This window comes from Ascaphus truei, chromosome 2 (genome assembly GCF_040206685.1).
Source record: "Ascaphus truei isolate aAscTru1 chromosome 2, aAscTru1.hap1, whole genome shotgun sequence".
NCBI lineage: Eukaryota > Metazoa > Chordata > Amphibia > Anura > Ascaphidae > Ascaphus > Ascaphus truei.
The window spans coordinates 211,224,807-211,242,136 of record NC_134484.1 but is presented as its reverse complement, the minus strand read 5'-3'; the positions used below and the strand labels follow the sequence as shown (position 1 = coordinate 211,242,136).

The 17,330-nt window shown below is 47.5% G+C and overlaps 1 protein-coding gene across 1 annotated transcript in view; it reads left to right on the top strand.

The window, feature by feature from the left end:
- Positions 1-213: 213 nt before the first annotated feature.
- The window catches only part of LOC142488185 (uncharacterized), a 42,716-nt gene continuing 25,599 nt past the window's right edge, over positions 214-17,330 (top strand). Inside the window, exon 1 of the mRNA XM_075588558.1 lies at positions 214-355. Coding sequence (XP_075444673.1) covers positions 214-355 — 142 coding nt within the window. The remainder of the gene's footprint in view (positions 356-17,330) is intronic.

Here is a 17,330-nt window from a genome sequence, read left to right as displayed (position 1 = left end):
ACTCTACAAACTGCCGTCTCATGACAGAAAACAAAGGCAGATCGACGACACCAACTGGGTCCATCGTTTAAACCCGGAGACAGAATGTGGTTGTCCTCAAAAAATATAAGGCTCAAGACCTCAGCTCTGAAATTGTCACCGAGATTCTTTGGTCCCTTCAAGATACTGCAGAGGATCAATCCGGTCGCATACCGTCTGGCACTTCCTCCCACCATGAGGATTCCATCTGTTTTCCATGTGTCCCTGCTCAAACCTTTCATCCAAAGCTCCCACTTTCCGGACCGTTCCCGAAAACCAAACCCCGTGACCATTCACGGACAGCAGGAATATGAGGTTCATTCCATAATCGACTCCCGTTGGTCCTGAAACAACTTACAGTTCCTCGTTCATTGGAAGGTGTATGGTCCAGAGGAGCGTTCATGGATTCCTTCTCATCAAATTCACGCCCCCAAACTCCTCTGGCAAGTTCATCAAAAATTTCCCCAGAAGCCATGGCAGGATCACCCGGAGATCGATCCTCAAGGGGGGGATACTGTGACGGTTCAGGGGATTCCTGCTTCCCAATGTGTCCCGTCACCCCTGTACTCCCTGCCTCTGACCTTTCTCCTCTGCCTCCTCGTTAATCTCTCCCTTTCTCCTCTCGCACCCGTTCCCCTGCGCCACAAATGTATATGAAATGTCACACAATTGCATAGAGTGTGTACATGATGCAATTAATCTGTGCATCATGTAACACTATGCAAAATATATGTAACAATAAAATACACTATGAATAAAATATGAACAATGTCCCCTAAACACCAATGCAATCCTGAAAATCAATTAGAAACTAACCTACATCAATACAATTAGCAACAATCAATTAATCCATTTCCTCAAACAATTAAAATACGTGGATTTGTTATGTTTTTTTATTTTATGGCTTACCTGTGGATTTGTTCCTGTGCTTCCGGGTCGCTTGGATTTCGGTGAGTGGGCATCTAATGGTGAGTAAACAAAAGAAAAGTTTATTATTTTTACTTTTACAGGTTTTTATGATTTTTCATTCATGTCTTTTATTTTTTCAGTCCCATTTAATGCCTGTTAATGTATATATGTATCTACATACATTCACGGACACTGAATGGGTGTATTCTATGTGACTTTTGTATGGAAATGCTTTGTATTTTATGCTGTATTATTGCCCCTGTATTTTATGTATATCTATCTATATGAATAGACATACAGGGATTATAATTGATTGGTTTGCTAATGTTTATGTTCTTTTCATGTATGGCTAGTTTTTTTATCAGCTTTATTTTGTCATTGTTGTGAATAATGTAATTTGTATATAGTTAAAGATTAATTGTAATGGCTTCTTTAGGGAACATACATTAGAATGATGGTGGTTACTTTAAATTAGAATTGTTTTGGCAATGGTTTGGCTTTAGGAATTGAATAGGGAATTGTATAATTGATTTGTATTGTATTGGAATTGTTTGAGGAAATGGATTAATTGATTGATGCTAATTGTATTGATGTTGCTTAGTTTATAATTGATTTTCATGATGGCATTGCTGGTTAGGGTACATTGTTAATATTGTATTTTATTTTTACATATATTTTGCATAGTGTTATATGATGCACACATTAATTGCATCATGTACAGTACACACTCAATGCAATTGTGTGACATTTCATAGACATTTGTGTAGCTGCAGTTTGTTATTTTTATATTTGCAATGGCTGCTGGATTTATTTTAACATGCACTGTGGTGATTTTAAGATTAAAAATGCAGGTTTTGATTTATGCATGTTTTATGTGTTTAATAATGGGCAAATAATCTACTATCCATATCTGGATAATAGTTATTTGGCACATTATTGTACTGTAGGTGTTGGGGGGGGGATGTATGTATAGGTCCGGTTTATTTATTTTACAGGGTTGGTTCTGCGTGAGACCTCTGGAGACCACCTGCGGTATCCTCGGGTATATCACGGGTATCAGGCTGGTGGTTCCACGGGTGACACCTGTGGGGATGAAACGGTGGCCACACATCCGTGGGGGCACCGCTGACCCGTAGTGTGCGGGGAAGAACCGGAGGTCCCACATCCGTGGGGGCACCGTGGAGCCATAGTGAGCACTCGAGAGTTCCCCAGACCCCTGTGAGAACCACCCGAGGCCCCACAGACACCTGTGGGTCTGACCCGGGGCTCCCAGACATCCGCGAGCCTACAGTGGGGACCGAATTGTGGCCCACAGTGTCCCAAGGAGACCACCTGGGGGCCATGGCAGTTGGCGGGACCCACCAACAGGCCTCCAGAACCTGTGTGAAACAAGTTGCTGGTACCCTTTATGTCTGTCAGGTGACCTGCCAGCCCGCCGGGGACTCGAGTGGGGCTGGGGTATGAACCCTGTATGTAAAAGGATAAATCATGTATTTATGGGGGGCACAGGGGGTGGGTAATGTATTTAATAAATAGAATGATGTTTATTGTGGGGCTGTGTATTATTTTTATTGTGGGTGTGGGGGGAGGGGGTATTAGCACCAAGGGTATGTGGGTAGGCCTCCTTTGTGAGTAGTGGGTGAGGGTGGTTAGGCCTCACGGGGTGGGGGGTTAGTGTGGGAGGGTATGTAGGCCTCCCGAGTGGTGGGTGAGGGTGGGTTAACCCTTTAATGACTGTAGCGGGTTAATAACCGCTATGGTGATTAAGGGGTTAGGGGACATTACATTGGCTATTGTAATTGTTGTGCATGTTTTGCAGCACCGTAGGAGCATGGGCAGAATGAAGATGAGGATGAAGACGGCCTTTATCGTGGGTGCCTGTAAAAGGTAAGTGTAATATGTTTTGACTCTATTTATTGAATGTTATATGTATTTAAAATGGCCAAATGCATTATTATCCATATGTGGATAATAGTAATTTTGGCCATTACTATATAGTATGTGATAGGGGGGTGTATTTAGTTATAATTCTTGTTTATTATTTGGTACAACATTGGTACCGCAGGCCCACGGGTACCCCGGGACTCCCTTGGGTACCCCGGGACTCCCGCAGGGACCCTGGGATGGCCGTGGGGGCCCCCGGACTCCTGCAGGGACCCCTGAACTCCCACGGGGACCCCAGCTTGGTCAGCCGGGGAACCCGCACGACCCCCGGGCTCTGTCGAGACCCCCGCGGGGTTAGCCGGGGACACCCGCCGGCCTGCTTTATGGGTTTTGCGCATGCAAAAATAAAAAGCAAGAATTTTTTCTAAGTCCAGATTTCTTTGCGTCTACTCTGACCTGACGTGATCTGATCAACGCAACTTTCGCGTTTGCTAAGGTTGCGTGTCTTAGTGCCCGCTTAAGGGCAGAATTTCACGCAAGCAGGGTTGCGAATGAGCAAAGTTGGACTTAAAAACAATTCCTGAAAAAAGTCATTTTTAGATCGCAAACTGCCTGTTTGCGTTGCTTAGTGCATCGGGTTGAGCAACAAAATCACGTTCGAAGAGTACTTTACGGTCTAAAAGTGACTTATCGGAGCTTAGTGCATAGCCCCATAAGAGAGAGTCTGAGAGAGAGAGAGTCTGAGAGAGAGTCTAAGAGAGAGGGAGTCTCTGAGAGAGTGTGTCTGAGAGAGAGTGTATGAGAGAGTCTGGGAGAGAGAGAGTCAGAGAGAGAGAGTCAGAGAGAGAGAGAGTCTGAGAGAGAGAGTCAGAGAGAGAGAGAGAGAGAGAGTCAGAGAGAGAGTATGAGAGAGAGGGAGAATCAGAGAGAGAGAGAGTCAGAGAGAGAGTCAGAGAGTGAGAGAGTCAGAGAGAGAGAGAGAGAGAGAGAGAGAGAGTCAGAGAGAGAGTGTGAGAGAGAGTCAGAGAGATAGAGAGAGACTCAGAGAGAGAGAGTGTGTCTGAGAGAGAGTGAGTCTGAGAGTGAGATTGTCTGAGAGTGAGAGTCTGAGAGAGTCTGAGAGAGTCTGAGAGAGAGAGAGAGAGAGAGAGAGAGCCTTAGAGAGAGAATCTGAGAGCGAGTCTGAGAGAGAAAGTCTGAGAGAGAGTCTGATAGAGAGTTTGAGAGAGAGAGTGTCTGAGAGAGAGTCTGAGAGAGAGTCTGAGAGAGAGAGTCAGAGAGAGTGAGAGTCTGAGATAGAGAGAGTGCCTGAGAGAGAGTGTCTGAGAGAGAGTGTCTGAGAGAGAGTCAGAGAGAGAGAGTCAGAGAGAGAGAGTCATAGAGAGAAAGAGAGTCAGAGAGAGAGTAAGAGAGAGAGAGAGATTCAGAGAGAAAGAGTCAGAGATAGAGAGTCAGTGAGAGGGAGAGTCAGAGAGAGTGAGAGTCTGAGAGAGAGAGAGTCAGAGAGAGTGGGAGTCTGAGAGAGAGAGTGTCTGAGAGAGAGTGTCTGAGAGAGAGAGAGAGAGAGAGAGAGAGAGAGAGAGAGAGTCTGAGAGGTAGAGCGTCTGAGAGAGAGAGTCTGAGAGAGAGTCAGAGAGAGAGAGTCAGAGAGAGAGAGTCAGAGAGAGAGAGAGTCAGAGGGAAAGAGTCAGAAAGAGAGAGAGTCAGAGAGAGAGAGTCAGAGAGAGAGAGAGTCAGAGAGAGAGTCAGAGAGCAAGAGACTCTGAGAGAGAGAGTGTCTGAGAGAGTGTGAGTCTGAGGGAGAGTGTCTGAGAGAGAGAGTCTGAAAGAGAGTCTGAGAGAGAGTCTGAGAGGGAATCTTAGAGAGAGAGTCTGAGAGATTGTCTGAGAGAGAGAGAGTCTGAGAGAGAGAGTCTGAGAGAAAGGGAGTCTCTGAGAGAGAGAGAGAGTGTGTCCGAGAGAGAGTGTATGAGAGAGTCAGAGAGAGAGAGAGTCAGAGAGAGAGAGAGTCAGAGAGAGAGAGAGTCTGAGAGAGAGAGTCAGAGAGAGAGAGAGAGTAAGAGAGAGAGTATGAGAGAGAGAGGGAGAATCAGAGAGAGAGAGAGAGAGTCAGAGAGAGAGTCAGAGTGTGAGAGAGTCAGAGAGAGAGAGAGAGAGAGAGAGAGAGTCAGAGAGAGAGTGTGAGAGAGAGAGAGTCAGAGAGAGAGAGAGAGAGTCAGAGAGAGAGAGAGTCAGAGAGAGAGAGAGTCAGAGAACAAGTGGGTCTGAGAGAGAGAGTGTCTGAGAGAGAGAGTGTGTCTGTGAGAGAGTGAGTCTGAGAGTGAGATTGTCTGAGAGTGAGAGTCTGATAGAGTCTGAGAGAGAGAGAGAGAGAGAGAGAGAACCTTAGAGAGAGAATCTGAGAGAGAGTCTGAGAGAGAATGTCTGAGAGAGAGTCTGATAGAGAGTTTGAGAGAGATAGTGTCTGAGAGAGAGTCTGAGAGAGAGTCTGAGAGAGAGAGTCGGAGAGAGAGAGTAAGAGGGAGAGTCAGAAAGAGAGATAGAGTCAGAGAGAGAGTCAGAGAGAGTGAGTAAGAGAGAGAGAGAGAGAGTCAGAGAGAGAGAGAGAGTCAGAGAGAGTGAGAGTCTGAGATAGAGAGAGTGCCTGAGAGAGAGTGTCTGAGAGAGAGTGTCTGAGAGAGAGTCAGAGAGAGAGAGTCAGAGAGAGAGAGTCATAGAGAGAAAGAGAGTCAGAGAGAGAGTATGAGAGAGAGAGAGAGAGAGAGAGAGAGAGAGAGAGAGAGAGAGAGAGAGAGAGAGAGATTCAGAGAGATAGAGTCAGAGATAGAGAGTCAGTGAGAGAGAGAGTCAGAGAGAGTGAGAATCTGAGAGAGAGAGAGTCAGAAAGAGTGAGAGTCTGAGAGAGAGAGAGTGTCTGAGAGAGAGTGTCTGAGAGAGAAAGAGAGAGTCTGAGAGGTAGAGCATCTGAGAGAGAGAGTCTGAGAGAGAGTCAGATAGAGAGTCAGAGAGAGAGAGTCAGAGAGAGAAAGATTCAGAGAGAGAGAGTCAGAAAGAGAGAGAGTAAGAGAGAGAGAGAGTCAGAGAGAGAGAGTGTCAGAGAGAGAGAGAGAGAGTCAGAGAGAGAGTCAGAGAGCGAGAGACTCTGAGAGAGAGAGAGAGTCTGAGAAAGTGTGAGTCTGAGGGAGAGTGTCTGAGAGAGAGAGTCTGAGAGAGAGTCTGAGAGAGAGTCTGAGAGGGTATCTTAGAGAGAGAGTCTGAGAGAGAGTCTGAGAGAGAGAAAGTCTGAGAGAGAGAGTCAGAGCGAGAGAGTCAGAGGGAGAGTCAGAGAGAGAGATAGAGTCAGAGAGAGAGTCAGAGAGAGTGAGTAAGAGAGAGAGATAGAGTCAGAGAGATAGAGTCAGAGAGAGTGAGAGTCTGAGATAGAGAGAGTGCCTGAGAGAGAGTGTCTGAGAGAGAGTGTCTGAGAGAGAGTCAGAGAGAGAGAGTCAGAGAGAGAGAGTCATAGAGAGAAAGAGAGTCAGAGAGAGAATAAGAGAGAGAAAGAGAGAGAGAGAGAGAGAGAGAGAGAGAGAGAGAGAGAGAGAGAGAGAGAGAGAGAGAGAGAGAGAGATTCAGAGAGCAAGAGTCAGAGATAGAGAGTCAGTGAGAGAGAGAGTCAGAGAGAGTGTTAGTCTGAGAGAGAGAGAGTCAGAGAGAGTTAGAGTCTGAGAGAGAGAGAGTGTCTGAGAGAGAGTGTCTGAGAGAGAGAGAGAGTCTGAGAGGTAGAGCGTCTGAGAGAGAGAGAGTCTGAGAGAGAGTCAGAGAGAGAGAGTCAGAGAGAGAGAGTCAGAGAGAGAGAGTCAGAGAGAGAGAGTCAGAAATAGAGAGAGTCAGAGAGAGAGAGTCAGAGAGAGAGAGTCTGAGAGAAAGGGAGTCTCTGAGAGAGAGAGCGTGTGTCCGAGAGAGAGTGTATGAGAGTGTCAGAGAGAGAGAGAGAGTCTGAGAGAGAGAGATTCTGAGAGAGAGTCTGAGAATGAGAGAGAGAGTCTAAGAGAGAGTATGAGAGAGAGCGAGAAAGATAGAGAGAGAGAGAGAGAGAGAGAGAGAGAGAGAGAGAGAGAGAGAGAGAGAGAGAGAGAGAGAGAGAGAGAGAGAGAGAATCAGAGAGAGTTAGAGAGAGTTAGAGAGAGTGAGAGTCAGAGAGAGAGAGTCAGAGAGAGAGAGAGTCAGAGAGAGAGAGAGTCATAGAGAGAGAGAGTCAGAGAGAGAGAGTCAGAGAGTGAGAGAGTCAGAGAACAAGTGAGTATGAGAGAGCATCTGAGAGAGAGAGAGTCTGAGAGAGAGGGAGTCTCTGAGAGAGAGAGTGTGTCTGAGAGAGAGGGAGTCTCTGAGAGAGAGAGAGAGAGAGAGAGTGTCTGAGAGATAGTGAGTCTGAGAGGGAGAGTGTCTGAGAGTGAGAGTCTGAGAGAGAGAGTCTGAGAGAGAGATAGAGTCAGAGAGAGAGTCAGAAAGAGTGAGTCAGAGAGAGAAAGAGAGAGTCAGAGAGAGATAGAGTCAGAGAGAGTGAGAGTCTGAGATAGAGAGAGTGCCTGAGAGAGAGTGTCTGAGAGAGAGTGTCTGAGAGAGAGTGTCTGAGAGAGAGTCAGAGAGAGAGAGTCAGAGAGAAGAGAGAGTCAGAGAGAGAGAGAGAGTCAGAGAGAGAGAGTCAGAGAGAGAGAGAGAGAGTCAGAGAGAGAGAGTCAGAGAGAGAGAGTCAGAGAGAGTGAGAGTCTGAGAGAGAGAGTCAGAGAGAGTGAGAGTCTTAGAGAGAGAGTTTCTGAGAGAGAGTGTCTGAGAGAGAGTCTGAGAGCTAGAGCGTCTGAGAGCTAGAGCGTCTGAGAGAGAGAGGCTGAGAAAGAGATAGAGTCTGAGAGAGAGTATGAGAGAGAGAGTCAGAGAGAGAGAGTCAGAGAGAGAGTCAGAGAGAGAGACTCAGAGAGAGAGAGAGAGAGTCAGAGAGAGAGAGAGTCAGAGAGAGAGAGTCAGAGAGAGAGAGAGAGTCAGAGAGAGAGAGAGTCAGAGAGAGAGTCAGAGAGCGAGAGACTCTGAGAGAGAGAGTGTCTGAGAGAGTGTGAGTCTGAGGGAGAGTGTCTGAGAGAGAGAGTCTTAGAGAGAGTCTGAGAGAGAGTCTGAGAGGGAATCTTAGAGAGAGAGTCTGAGAGAGAGAGAGTCTGAGAGAGAGAGATTCTGAGAGAGATTCTGAGAATGAGAGAGAGAGTCTGAGAGAGAGTATGAGGGAGAGAGAGAGAGAGAGAGAGAGAGAGAGAATCAGAGAGTGTTAGAGAGAGTTAGAGAGAGTGAGAGTCAGAGAGTGAGAGAGTCAGAGAGAGAGAGAGAGAGAGTCAGAGAGAGAGAGAGTCAGAGAGATAGAGAGAGAGGGAGTCAGAGAGAGAGAGTCAGAGAGAGAGAGTCAGAGAGAGAGAGTCAGAGAGAGAGAGTCAGAGAGAGAGAGAGAGTCAGAGAACAAGTGAGTCTGAGAGAGAGTCTGAGAGAGAGAGAGTCTGAGAGAGAGAGTCTGAGAGAGAGGGAGTCTCTGAGAGAGAGATAGTGTCTGAGAGAGAGGGAGTCTCTGAGAGAGAGAGTGTCTGAGAGAGAGTGAGTCTGAGAGGGAGAGTGTCTGAGAGTGAGAGTCTGAGAGAGAGTCTGAGAGAGAGAGAGCCTTAGAGAGAGAGTCTGAGAGAGAGTCAGAGAGAGAGATAGATTCAGAGAGAGACAGAGTCACAGAGAGTGTCAGAGAGAGAGTCAGAGAGAGGTAGAGACAGAGAGAGTGAGAGTCTGAGATAGAGAGAGTGCCTGAGAGAGAGTGTCTGAGAGAGAGTGTCTGAGAGAGAGTCAGAGAGAGAGAGAGTCAGAGAGAGAGAGAGTCAGAGAGAGAGAGAGAGTCAGAGAGAGAGAGAGAGTCAGAGAGAGAGAGAGAGAGTCAGAGAGAGAGTGTCAGAGAGAGTGAGAGTCTGAGAGAGAGAGTCAGAGAGCGTGAGAGTCTGAGAGAGAGAGAGAGAGAGAGTCTGAGAGAGAGTCAGAGAGAGAGAGAATCTTAGAGAGAGGGTCTGAGAGAGAGAGAGTCTGAGAGAGAGTTTGAGAGAGAGTCTGAGAATGAGAGAGAGTGTCAGAGAGAGTCAGCGAGAGAGAGAGTCAGAGAGTGAGAGAGTCAGAGAGAGAGAGAGTCAGAGAGAGAGTCACAGAGAGAGAGAGAGTCAGAGAGAGAGAGAGAGAGTCAGAGAGAGAGAGAGTCAGAGAACAACTGAGTCTGAGAGAGGGAGATTGTGTCTGAGAGAGAGAGTGTGTCTGAGAGAGAGTGAGTCTGAGAGGGAGAGAGAGTCAGAGAGAGAGTCAGAGAGAGAGTCAGAGAGAGAGTCAGAGCGAGAGTCAGAGAGAGAGAGTGTCTGGGAGAGAGTGTCTGAGAGAGAGAGTCAGAGAGAGAGAGAGAGTCAGAGAGAGAGTCAGAGAGAGAGTCAGATAGAGAGATAGAGTCAAAGAGAGAGTAGAGAGAGTGAGTCAGAGAAAGAAAGAGTCAGAGAGAGTGAGAGTCTGAGAGAGAAAGAGTGCCTGAGAGAGAGTGCCCGAGAGAGAGTGTCTGAGAGAGAGTCAGAGAGAGAGAGTAACAGAGAGAGAGAGAGAGAGTAAGAGAGAGAGTCAGAGAGAGAGAGAGTCAGAGAGAGAGAGAGAGTCACAGAGAGAGAGAGAGAGAGTCAAAGAGAGAGAGAGTCAGAGAGAGTGAGAGTCTGAAAGAGAGAGTCAGAGAGAGTGAGAGTCTGAGAGATAGAGAGTGTCAGAGAGAGAGAGTGTCTGAGAGAGAGAGAGTTGAGAGCTAGAGATTCTGAGAGAGAGAGTCTGAGAAAGAGATAGAGAGTCTGAGAGAGAGTATGAGAGAGAGATAGAGTCAGAGAGCGAGAGTCAGGGAGAGAGAGAGAGTCAGAGAGAGAGAGAGTCAGAGAGAGAGAGTCAGAGATAGAGAGAGTAGGAGAATGAGTGAGTCTGAGAGAGAGAGAGAGAGTCAGAGAGAGAGAGTAAGAGAGAGAGTCAGAGAGAGAGAGTCAGAGAGAGAGAGTCAGAGAGAAAGAGTCAGAGAGAGAGAGAGAGTCTGAGAGAGAATCTTAGAGAGAGAGAGTCTGAGAGAGAGAGAGTCTGAGAGAGAGAGATTCTGAGAGAGAGTCTGAGAATGAGAGAGAGTCTGAGAGAGAGTATGAGGGAGAGAGAGAGAATCAGAGAGAGTTAGAGAGAGTTAGAGAGAGTGAGAGTCAGAGAGTGAGAGAGTCAGAGAGAGAGAGAGAGAGAGTTAGAGAGAGAGAGAGTCAGAGAGATAGAGAGAGAGAGAGAGTCAGAGAGAGAGAGAGAGAGAGTCAGAGAGAGAGAGAGTCAGAGAGAGTGAGAGTCTGAGAGAGAGAGTCAGAGAGAGTGAGAGTCTGAGAGATAGAGAGTGTCAGAGAGAGAGAGAGTGTCTGAGAGAGAGAGAGTTTGAGAGCTAGAGATTCTGAGAGAGAGAGTCTGAGAAAGAGATAGAGAGTCTGAGAGAGAGTATGAGAGAGAGATAGAGTCAGAGAGCGAGAGGTCAGGGAGAGAGAGAGAGTCAGAGAGAGAGAGAGTCAGAGAGAGAGAGTCAGAGATAGAGAGAGTAGGAGAATGAGTGAGTCTGAGAGAGAGAGAGAGAGTCAGAGAGAGAGAGTAAGAGAGAGAGTCAGAGAGAGAGAGTCAGAGAGAGAGAGTCAGAGAGAAGAGTCAGAGAGAGAGAGAGAGTCTGAGAGAGAATCTTAGAGAGAGAGAGTCTGAGAGAGAGAGAGTCTGAGAGAGAGAGATTCTGAGAGAGAGTCTGAGAATGAGAGAGAGAGTCTGAGAGAGAGTATGAGGGAGAGAGAGAGAATCAGAGAGAGTTAGAGAGAGTTAGAGAGAGTGAGAGTCAGAGAGTGAGAGAGTCAGAGAGAGAGAGAGAGAGAGAGAGTCAGAGAGAGAGAGTCAGAGAGAGAGAGAGTCAGAGAACAAGTGAGTCTGAGAGAGCGTCTGAGAGAGAGAGAGTCTGAGAGAGAGAGTCTGAGAGAGAGGGAGTCTCTGAGAGAGAGAGAGAGAGAGAGAGTGTCTGAGAGAGAGTGAGTCTCTGAGAGGGAGAGTGTCTGAGAGTGAGAGTCTGAGAGAGAGTCTGAGAGAGAGAGAGAGCCTTAGAGAGAGAGTCTGAGAGAGAGTCAGAGAGAGAGATAGATTCAGAGAGAGAGTCACAGAGAGTGAGTCAGAGAGAGAGAGAGTCAGAGAGAGATAGAAACAGAAAGAGTAAGAGTCTGAGATAGAGAGAATGCCTGAGAGAGAGTGTCTGAGAGAGAGTGTCTGAGAGAGAGTCAGAGAGAGAGAGAGTCAGAGAGAGAGAGAGAGTCAGAGAGAGAGAGTCAGAGAGAGAGAGAGAGTAAGAGAGAGAGAGTGTCTGAGAGAGAGAGAGTTTGAGAGCTAGAGATTCTGAGAGAGAGAGTCTGAGAAAGAGATAGAGAGTCTGAGAGAGAGTATGAGAGAGAGATAGAGTCAGAGAGCGAGAGTCAGGGAGAGAGAGAGAGTCAGAGAGAGAGAGAGTCAGAGAGAGAGAGTCAGAGATAGAGAGAGTAGGAGAATGAGTGAGTCTGAGAGAGAGAGAGAGAGTCAGAGAGAGAGAGTAAGAGAGAGAGTCAGAGAGAGAGAGTCAGAGAGAGAGGTCAGAGAGAAAGAGTCAGAGAGAGAGAGAGAGTCTGAGAGAGAATCTTAGAGAGAGAGAGTCTGAGAGAGAGAGAGTCTGAGAGAGAGAGATTCTGAGAGAGAGTCTGAGAATGAGAGAGAGAGTCTGAGAGAGAGTCTGAGAGAGAATGTCTGAGAGAGAGTCTGATAGAGAGTTTGAGAGAGATAGTGTCTGAGAGAGAGTCTGAGAGAGAGTCTGAGAGAGAGAGTCGGAGAGAGAGAGTAAGAGGGAGAGTCAGAAAGAGAGATAGAGTCAGAGAGAGAGTCAGAGAGAGTGAGTAAGAGAGAGAGAGAGAGAGTCAGAGAGAGAGAGAGAGTCAGAGAGAGTGAGAGTCTGAGATAGAGAGAGTGCCTGAGAGAGAGTGTCTGAGAGAGAGTGTCTGAGAGAGAGTCAGAGAGAGAGAGTCAGAGAGAGAGAGTCATAGAGAGAAGAGAGTCAGAGAGAGAGTAGGAGAGAGAGAGAGAGAGAGAGAGGAGAGAGAGAGAGAGAGAGAGAGAGAGAGAGAGAGAGAGAGAGAGAGAGAGAGAGAGAGAGAGAGAGAGAGATTCAGAGAGATAGAGTCAGAGATAGAGAGTCAGTGAGAGAGAGAGTCAGAGAGAGTGAGAATCTGAGAGAGAGAGAGTCAGAAAGAGTGAGAGTCTGAGAGAGAGAGAGTGTCTGAGAGAGAGTGTCTGAGAGAGAAAGAGAGAGTCTGAGAGGTAGAGCATCTGAGAGAGAGAGTCTGAGAGAGAGTCAGATAGAGAGTCAGAGAGAGAGAGTCAGAGAGAGAAAGATTCAGAGAGAGAGAGTCAGAAAGAGAGAGAGTAAGAGAGAGAGAGAGTCAGAGAGAGAGAGTGTCAGAGAGAGAGAGAGAGAGTCAGAGAGAGAGTCAGAGAGCGAGAGACTCTGAGAGAGAGAGAGAGTCTGAGAAAGTGTGAGTCTGAGGGAGAGTGTCTGAGAGAGAGAGTCTGAGAGAGAGTCTGAGAGAGAGTCTGAGAGGGTATCTAGAGAGAGAGTCTGAGAGAGAGTCTGAGAGAGAGAAAGTCTGAGAGAGAGAGTCAGAGAGAGAGAGTCAGAGGGAGAGTCAGAGAGAGAGATAGAGTCAGAGAGAGAGTCAGAGAGAGTGAGTAAGAGAGAGAGATAGAGTCAGAGAGATAGAGTCAGAGAGAGTGAGAGTCTGAGATAGAGAGAGTGCCTGAGAGAGAGTGTCTGAGAGAGAGTGTCTGAGAGAGAGTCAGAGAGAGAGAGTCAGAGAGAGAGAGTCATAGAGAGAAAGAGAGTCAGAGAGAGAATAAGAGAGAGAAAGAGAGAGAGAGAGAGAGAGAGAGAGAGAGAGAGAGAGAGAGAGAGAGAGAGAGAGAGAGAGAGAGAGAGAGAGAGAGAGAGAGATTCAGAGAGCAAGAGTCAGAGATAGAGAGTCAGTGAGAGAGAGAGTCAGGAGAGAGTGTTAGTCTGAGAGAGAGAGAGGTCAGAGAGAGTTAGAGTTTGAGAGAGAGAGAGTGTCTGAGAGAGAGTGTCTGAGAGAGAGAGAGAGTCTGAGAGGTAGAGCGTCTGAGAGAGAGAGAGTCTGAGAGAGAGTCAGAGAGAGAGAGTCAGAGAGAGAGAGTCAGAGAGAGAGAGTCAGAGAGAGAGAGTCAGAAATAGAGAGAGTCAGAGAGAGAGAGTCAGAGAGAGAGAGTCTGAGAGAAAGGGAGTCTCTGAGAGAGAGAGCGTGTGTCCGAGAGAGAGTGTATGAGAGTGTCAGAGAGAGAGAGAGAGTCTGAGAGAGAGAGATTCTGAGAGAGAGTCTGAGAATGAGAGAGAGAGTCTAAGAGAGAGTATGAGAGAGAGCGAGAAAGATAGATAGAGAGAGAGAGAGAGAGAGAGAGAGAGAGAGAGAGAGAGAGAGAGAGAGAGAGAAATCAGAGAGAGTTAGAGAGAGTTAGAGAGAGTGAGAGTCAGAGAGAGAGAGTCAGAGAGAGAGAGAGTCAGAGAGAGAGAGAGTCATAGAGAGAGAGAGTCAGAGAGAGAGAGTCAGAGAGTGAGAGAGTCAGAGAACAAGTGAGTATGAGAGAGCATCTGAGAGAGAGAGAGTCTGAGAGAGAGGGAGTCTCTGAGAGAGAGAGTGTGTCTGAGAGAGAGGGAGTCTCTGAGAGAGAGAGAGAGAGAGAGAGAGAGTGTCTGAGAGATAGTGAGTCTGAGAGGGAGAGTGTCTGAGAGTGAGAGTCTGAGAGAGAGAGTCTGAGAGAGAGATAGAGTCAGAGAGAGAGTCAGAAAGAGTGAGTCAGAGAGAGAAAGAGAGAGTCAGAGAGAGATAGAGTCAGAGAGAGTGAGAGTCTGAGATAGAGAGAGTGCCTGAGAGAGAGTGTCTGAGAGAGAGTGTCTGAGAGAGAGTGTCTGAGAGAGAGTCAGAGAGAGAGAGTCAGAGAGAGAGAGAGTCAGAGAGAGAGAGAGAGTCAGAGAGAGAGAGTCAGAGAGAGAGAGAGAGAGTCAGAGAGAGAGAGTCAGAGAGAGAGAGTCAGAGAGAGTGAGAGTCTGAGAGAGAGAGTCAGAGAGAGTGAGAGTCTTAGAGAGAGAGTTTCTGAGAGAGAGTGTCTGAGAGAGAGTCTGAGAGCTAGAGCGTCTGAGAGCTAGAGCGTCTGAGAGAGAGAGGCTGAGAAAGAGATAGAGTCTGAGAGAGAGTATGAGAGAGAGAGAGTCAGAGAGAGAGAGTCAGAGAGAGAGTCAGAGAGAGAGACTCAGAGAGAGAGAGAGAGAGTCAGAGAGAGAGAGAGTCAGAGAGAGAGAGTCAAGAGAGAGAGAGAGAGTCAGAGAGAGAGAGAGTCAGAGAGAGAGTCAGAGAGCGAGAGACTCTGAGAGAGAGAGTGTCTGAGAGAGTGTGAGTCTGAGGGAGAGTGTCTGAGAGAGAGAGTCTTAGAGAGAGTCTGAGAGAGAGTCTGAGAGGGAATCTTAGAGAGAGAGTCTGAGAGAGAGAGAGTCTGAGAGAGAGAGATTCTGAGAGAGATTCTGAGAATGAGAGAGAGAGTCTGAGAGAGAGTATGAGGGAGAGAGAGAGAGAGAGAGAGAGAATCAGAGAGTGTTAGAGAGAGTTAGAGAGAGTGAGAGTCAGAGAGTGAGAGAGTCAGAGAGAGAGAGAGAGAGAGTCAGAGAGAGAGAGAGTCAGAGAGATAGAGAGAGAGGGAGTCAGAGAGAGAGAGTCAGAGAGAGAGAGTCAGAGAGAGAGAGTCAGAGAGAGAGAGTCAGAGAGAGAGAGAGAGTCAGAGAACAAGTGAGTCTGAGAGAGAGTCTGAGAGAGAGAGAGTCTGAGAGAGAGAGTCTGAGAGAGAGGGAGTCTCTGAGAGAGAGATAGTGTCTGAGAGAGAGGGAGTCTCTGAGAGAGAGAGTGTCTGAGAGAGAGTGAGTCTGAGAGGGAGAGTGTCTGAGAGTGAGAGTCTGAGAGAGAGTCTGAGAGAGAGAGAGCCTTAGAGAGAGAGTCTGAGAGAGAGTCAGAGAGAGAGATAGATTCAGAGAGAGACAGAGTCACAGAGAGTGTCAGAGAGAGAGTCAGAGAGAGGTAGAGACAGAGAGAGTGAGAGTCTGAGATAGAGAGAGTGCCTGAGAGAGAGTGTCTGAGAGAGAGTGTCTGAGAGAGAGTCAGAGAGAGAGAGAGTCAGAGAGAGAGAGAGTCAGAGAGAGAGAGAGAGTCAGAGAGAGAGAGAGAGTCAGAGAGAGAGAGAGAGAGTCAGAGAGAGAGTGTCAGAGAGAGTGAGAGTCTGAGAGAGAGAGTCAGAGAGCGTGAGAGTCTGAGAGAGAGAGAGAGAGAGAGTCTGAGAGAGAGTCAGAGAGAGAGAGAATCTTAGAGAGAGGGTCTGAGAGAGAGAGAGTCTGAGAGAGAGTTTGAGAGAGAGTCTGAGAATGAGAGAGAGTGTCAGAGAGAGTCAGCGAGAGAGAGAGTCAGAGAGTGAGAGAGTCAGAGAGAGAGAGAGTCAGAGAGAGAGTCATAGAGAGAGAGAGAGTCAGAGAGAGAGAGAGAGAGTCAGAGAGAGAGAGAGTCAGAGAACAACTGAGTCTGAGAGAGGGAGATTGTGTCTGAGAGAGAGAGTGTGTCTGAGAGAGAGTGAGTCTGAGAGGGAGAGAGAGTCAGAGAGAGAGTCAGAGAGAGAGTCAGAGAGAGAGTCAGAGCGAGAGTCAGAGAGAGAGAGTGTCTGGGAGAGAGTGTCTGAGAGAGAGAGTCAGAGAGAGAGAGAGAGTCAGAGAGAGAGTCAGAGAGAGAGTCAGATAGAGAGATAGAGTCAAAGAGAGAGTTAGAGAGAGTGAGTCAGAGAAAGAAAGAGTCAGAGAGAGTGAGAGTCTGAGAGAGAAAGAGTGCCTGAGAGAGAGTGCCCGAGAGAGAGTGTCTGAGAGAGAGTCAGAGAGAGAGAGTAACAGAGAGAGAGAGAGAGAGTAAGAGAGAGAGTCAGAGAGAGAGAGAGTCAGAGAGAGAGAGAGAGTCACAGAGAGAGAGAGAGAGAGTCAGAGAGAGAGAGAGTCAGAGAGAGTGAGAGTCTGAGAGAGAGAGTCAGAGAGAGTGAGAGTCTGAGAGATAGAGAGTGTCAGAGAGAGAGAGTGTCTGAGAGAGAGAGAGTTTGAGAGCTAGAGATTCTGAGAGAGAGAGTCTGAGAAAGAGATAGAGAGTCTGAGAGAGAGTATGAGAGAGAGATAGAGTCAGAGAGCGAGAGTCAGGGAGAGAGAGAGAGTCAGAGAGAGAGAGAGTCAGAGAGAGAGAGTCAGAGATAGAGAGAGTAGGAGAATGAGTGAGTCTGAGAGAGAGAGAGAGAGTCAGAGAGAGAGAGTAAGAGAGAGAGTCAGAGAGAGAGAGTCAGAGAGAGAGAGTCAGAGAGAAAGAGTCAGAGAGAGAGAGAGAGTCTGAGAGAGAATCTTAGAGAGAGAGAGTCTGAGAGAGAGAGAGTCTGAGAGAGAGAGATTCTGAGAGAGAGTCTGAGAATGAGAGAGAGAGTCTGAGAGAGAGTATGAGGGAGAGAGAGAGAATCAGAGAGAGTTAGAGAGAGTTAGAGAGAGTTAGAGAGAGTGAGAGTCAGAGAGTGAGAGAGTCAGAGAGAGAGAGAGAGAGAGTTAGAGAGAGAGAGAGTCAGAGAGATAGAGAGAGAGAGAGAGTCAGAGAGAGAGAGAGAGAGAGTCAGAGAGAGAGAGAGTCAGAGAGAGTGAGAGTCTGAGAGAGAGAGTCAGAGAGAGTGAGAGTCTGAGAGATAGAGAGTGTCAGAGAGAGAGAGTGTCTGAGAGAGAGAGAGTTTGAGAGCTAGAGATTCTGAGAGAGAGAGTCTGAGAAAGAGATAGAGAGTCTGAGAGAGAGTATGAGAGAGAGATAGAGTCAGAGAGCGAGAGTCAGGGAGAGAGAGAGAGTCAGAGAGAGAGAGAGTCAGAGAGAGAGAGTCAGAGATAGAGAGAGTAGGAGAATGAGTGAGTCTGAGAGAGAGAGAGAGAGTCAGAGAGAGAGAGAGTAAGAGAGAGAGTCAGAGAGAGAGAGTCAGAGAGAGAGAGTCAGAGAGAAAGAGTCAGAGAGAGAGAGAGAGTCTGAGAGAGAATCTTAGAGAGAGAGAGTCTGAGAGAGAGAGAGTCTGAGAGAGAGAGATTCTGAGAGAGAGTCTGAGAATGAGAGAGAGAGTCTGAGAGAGAGTATGAGGGAGAGAGAGAGAATCAGAGAGAGTTAGAGAGAGTTAGAGAGAGTGAGAGTCAGAGAGTGAGAGAGTCAGAGAGAGAGAGAGAGAGAGTTAGAGAGAGAGAGAGTCAGAGAGATAGAGAGAGAGAGAGAGTCAGAGAGAGAGAGTCAGAGAGAGAGAGAGTCAGAGAACAAGTGAGTCTGAGAGAGCGTCTGAGA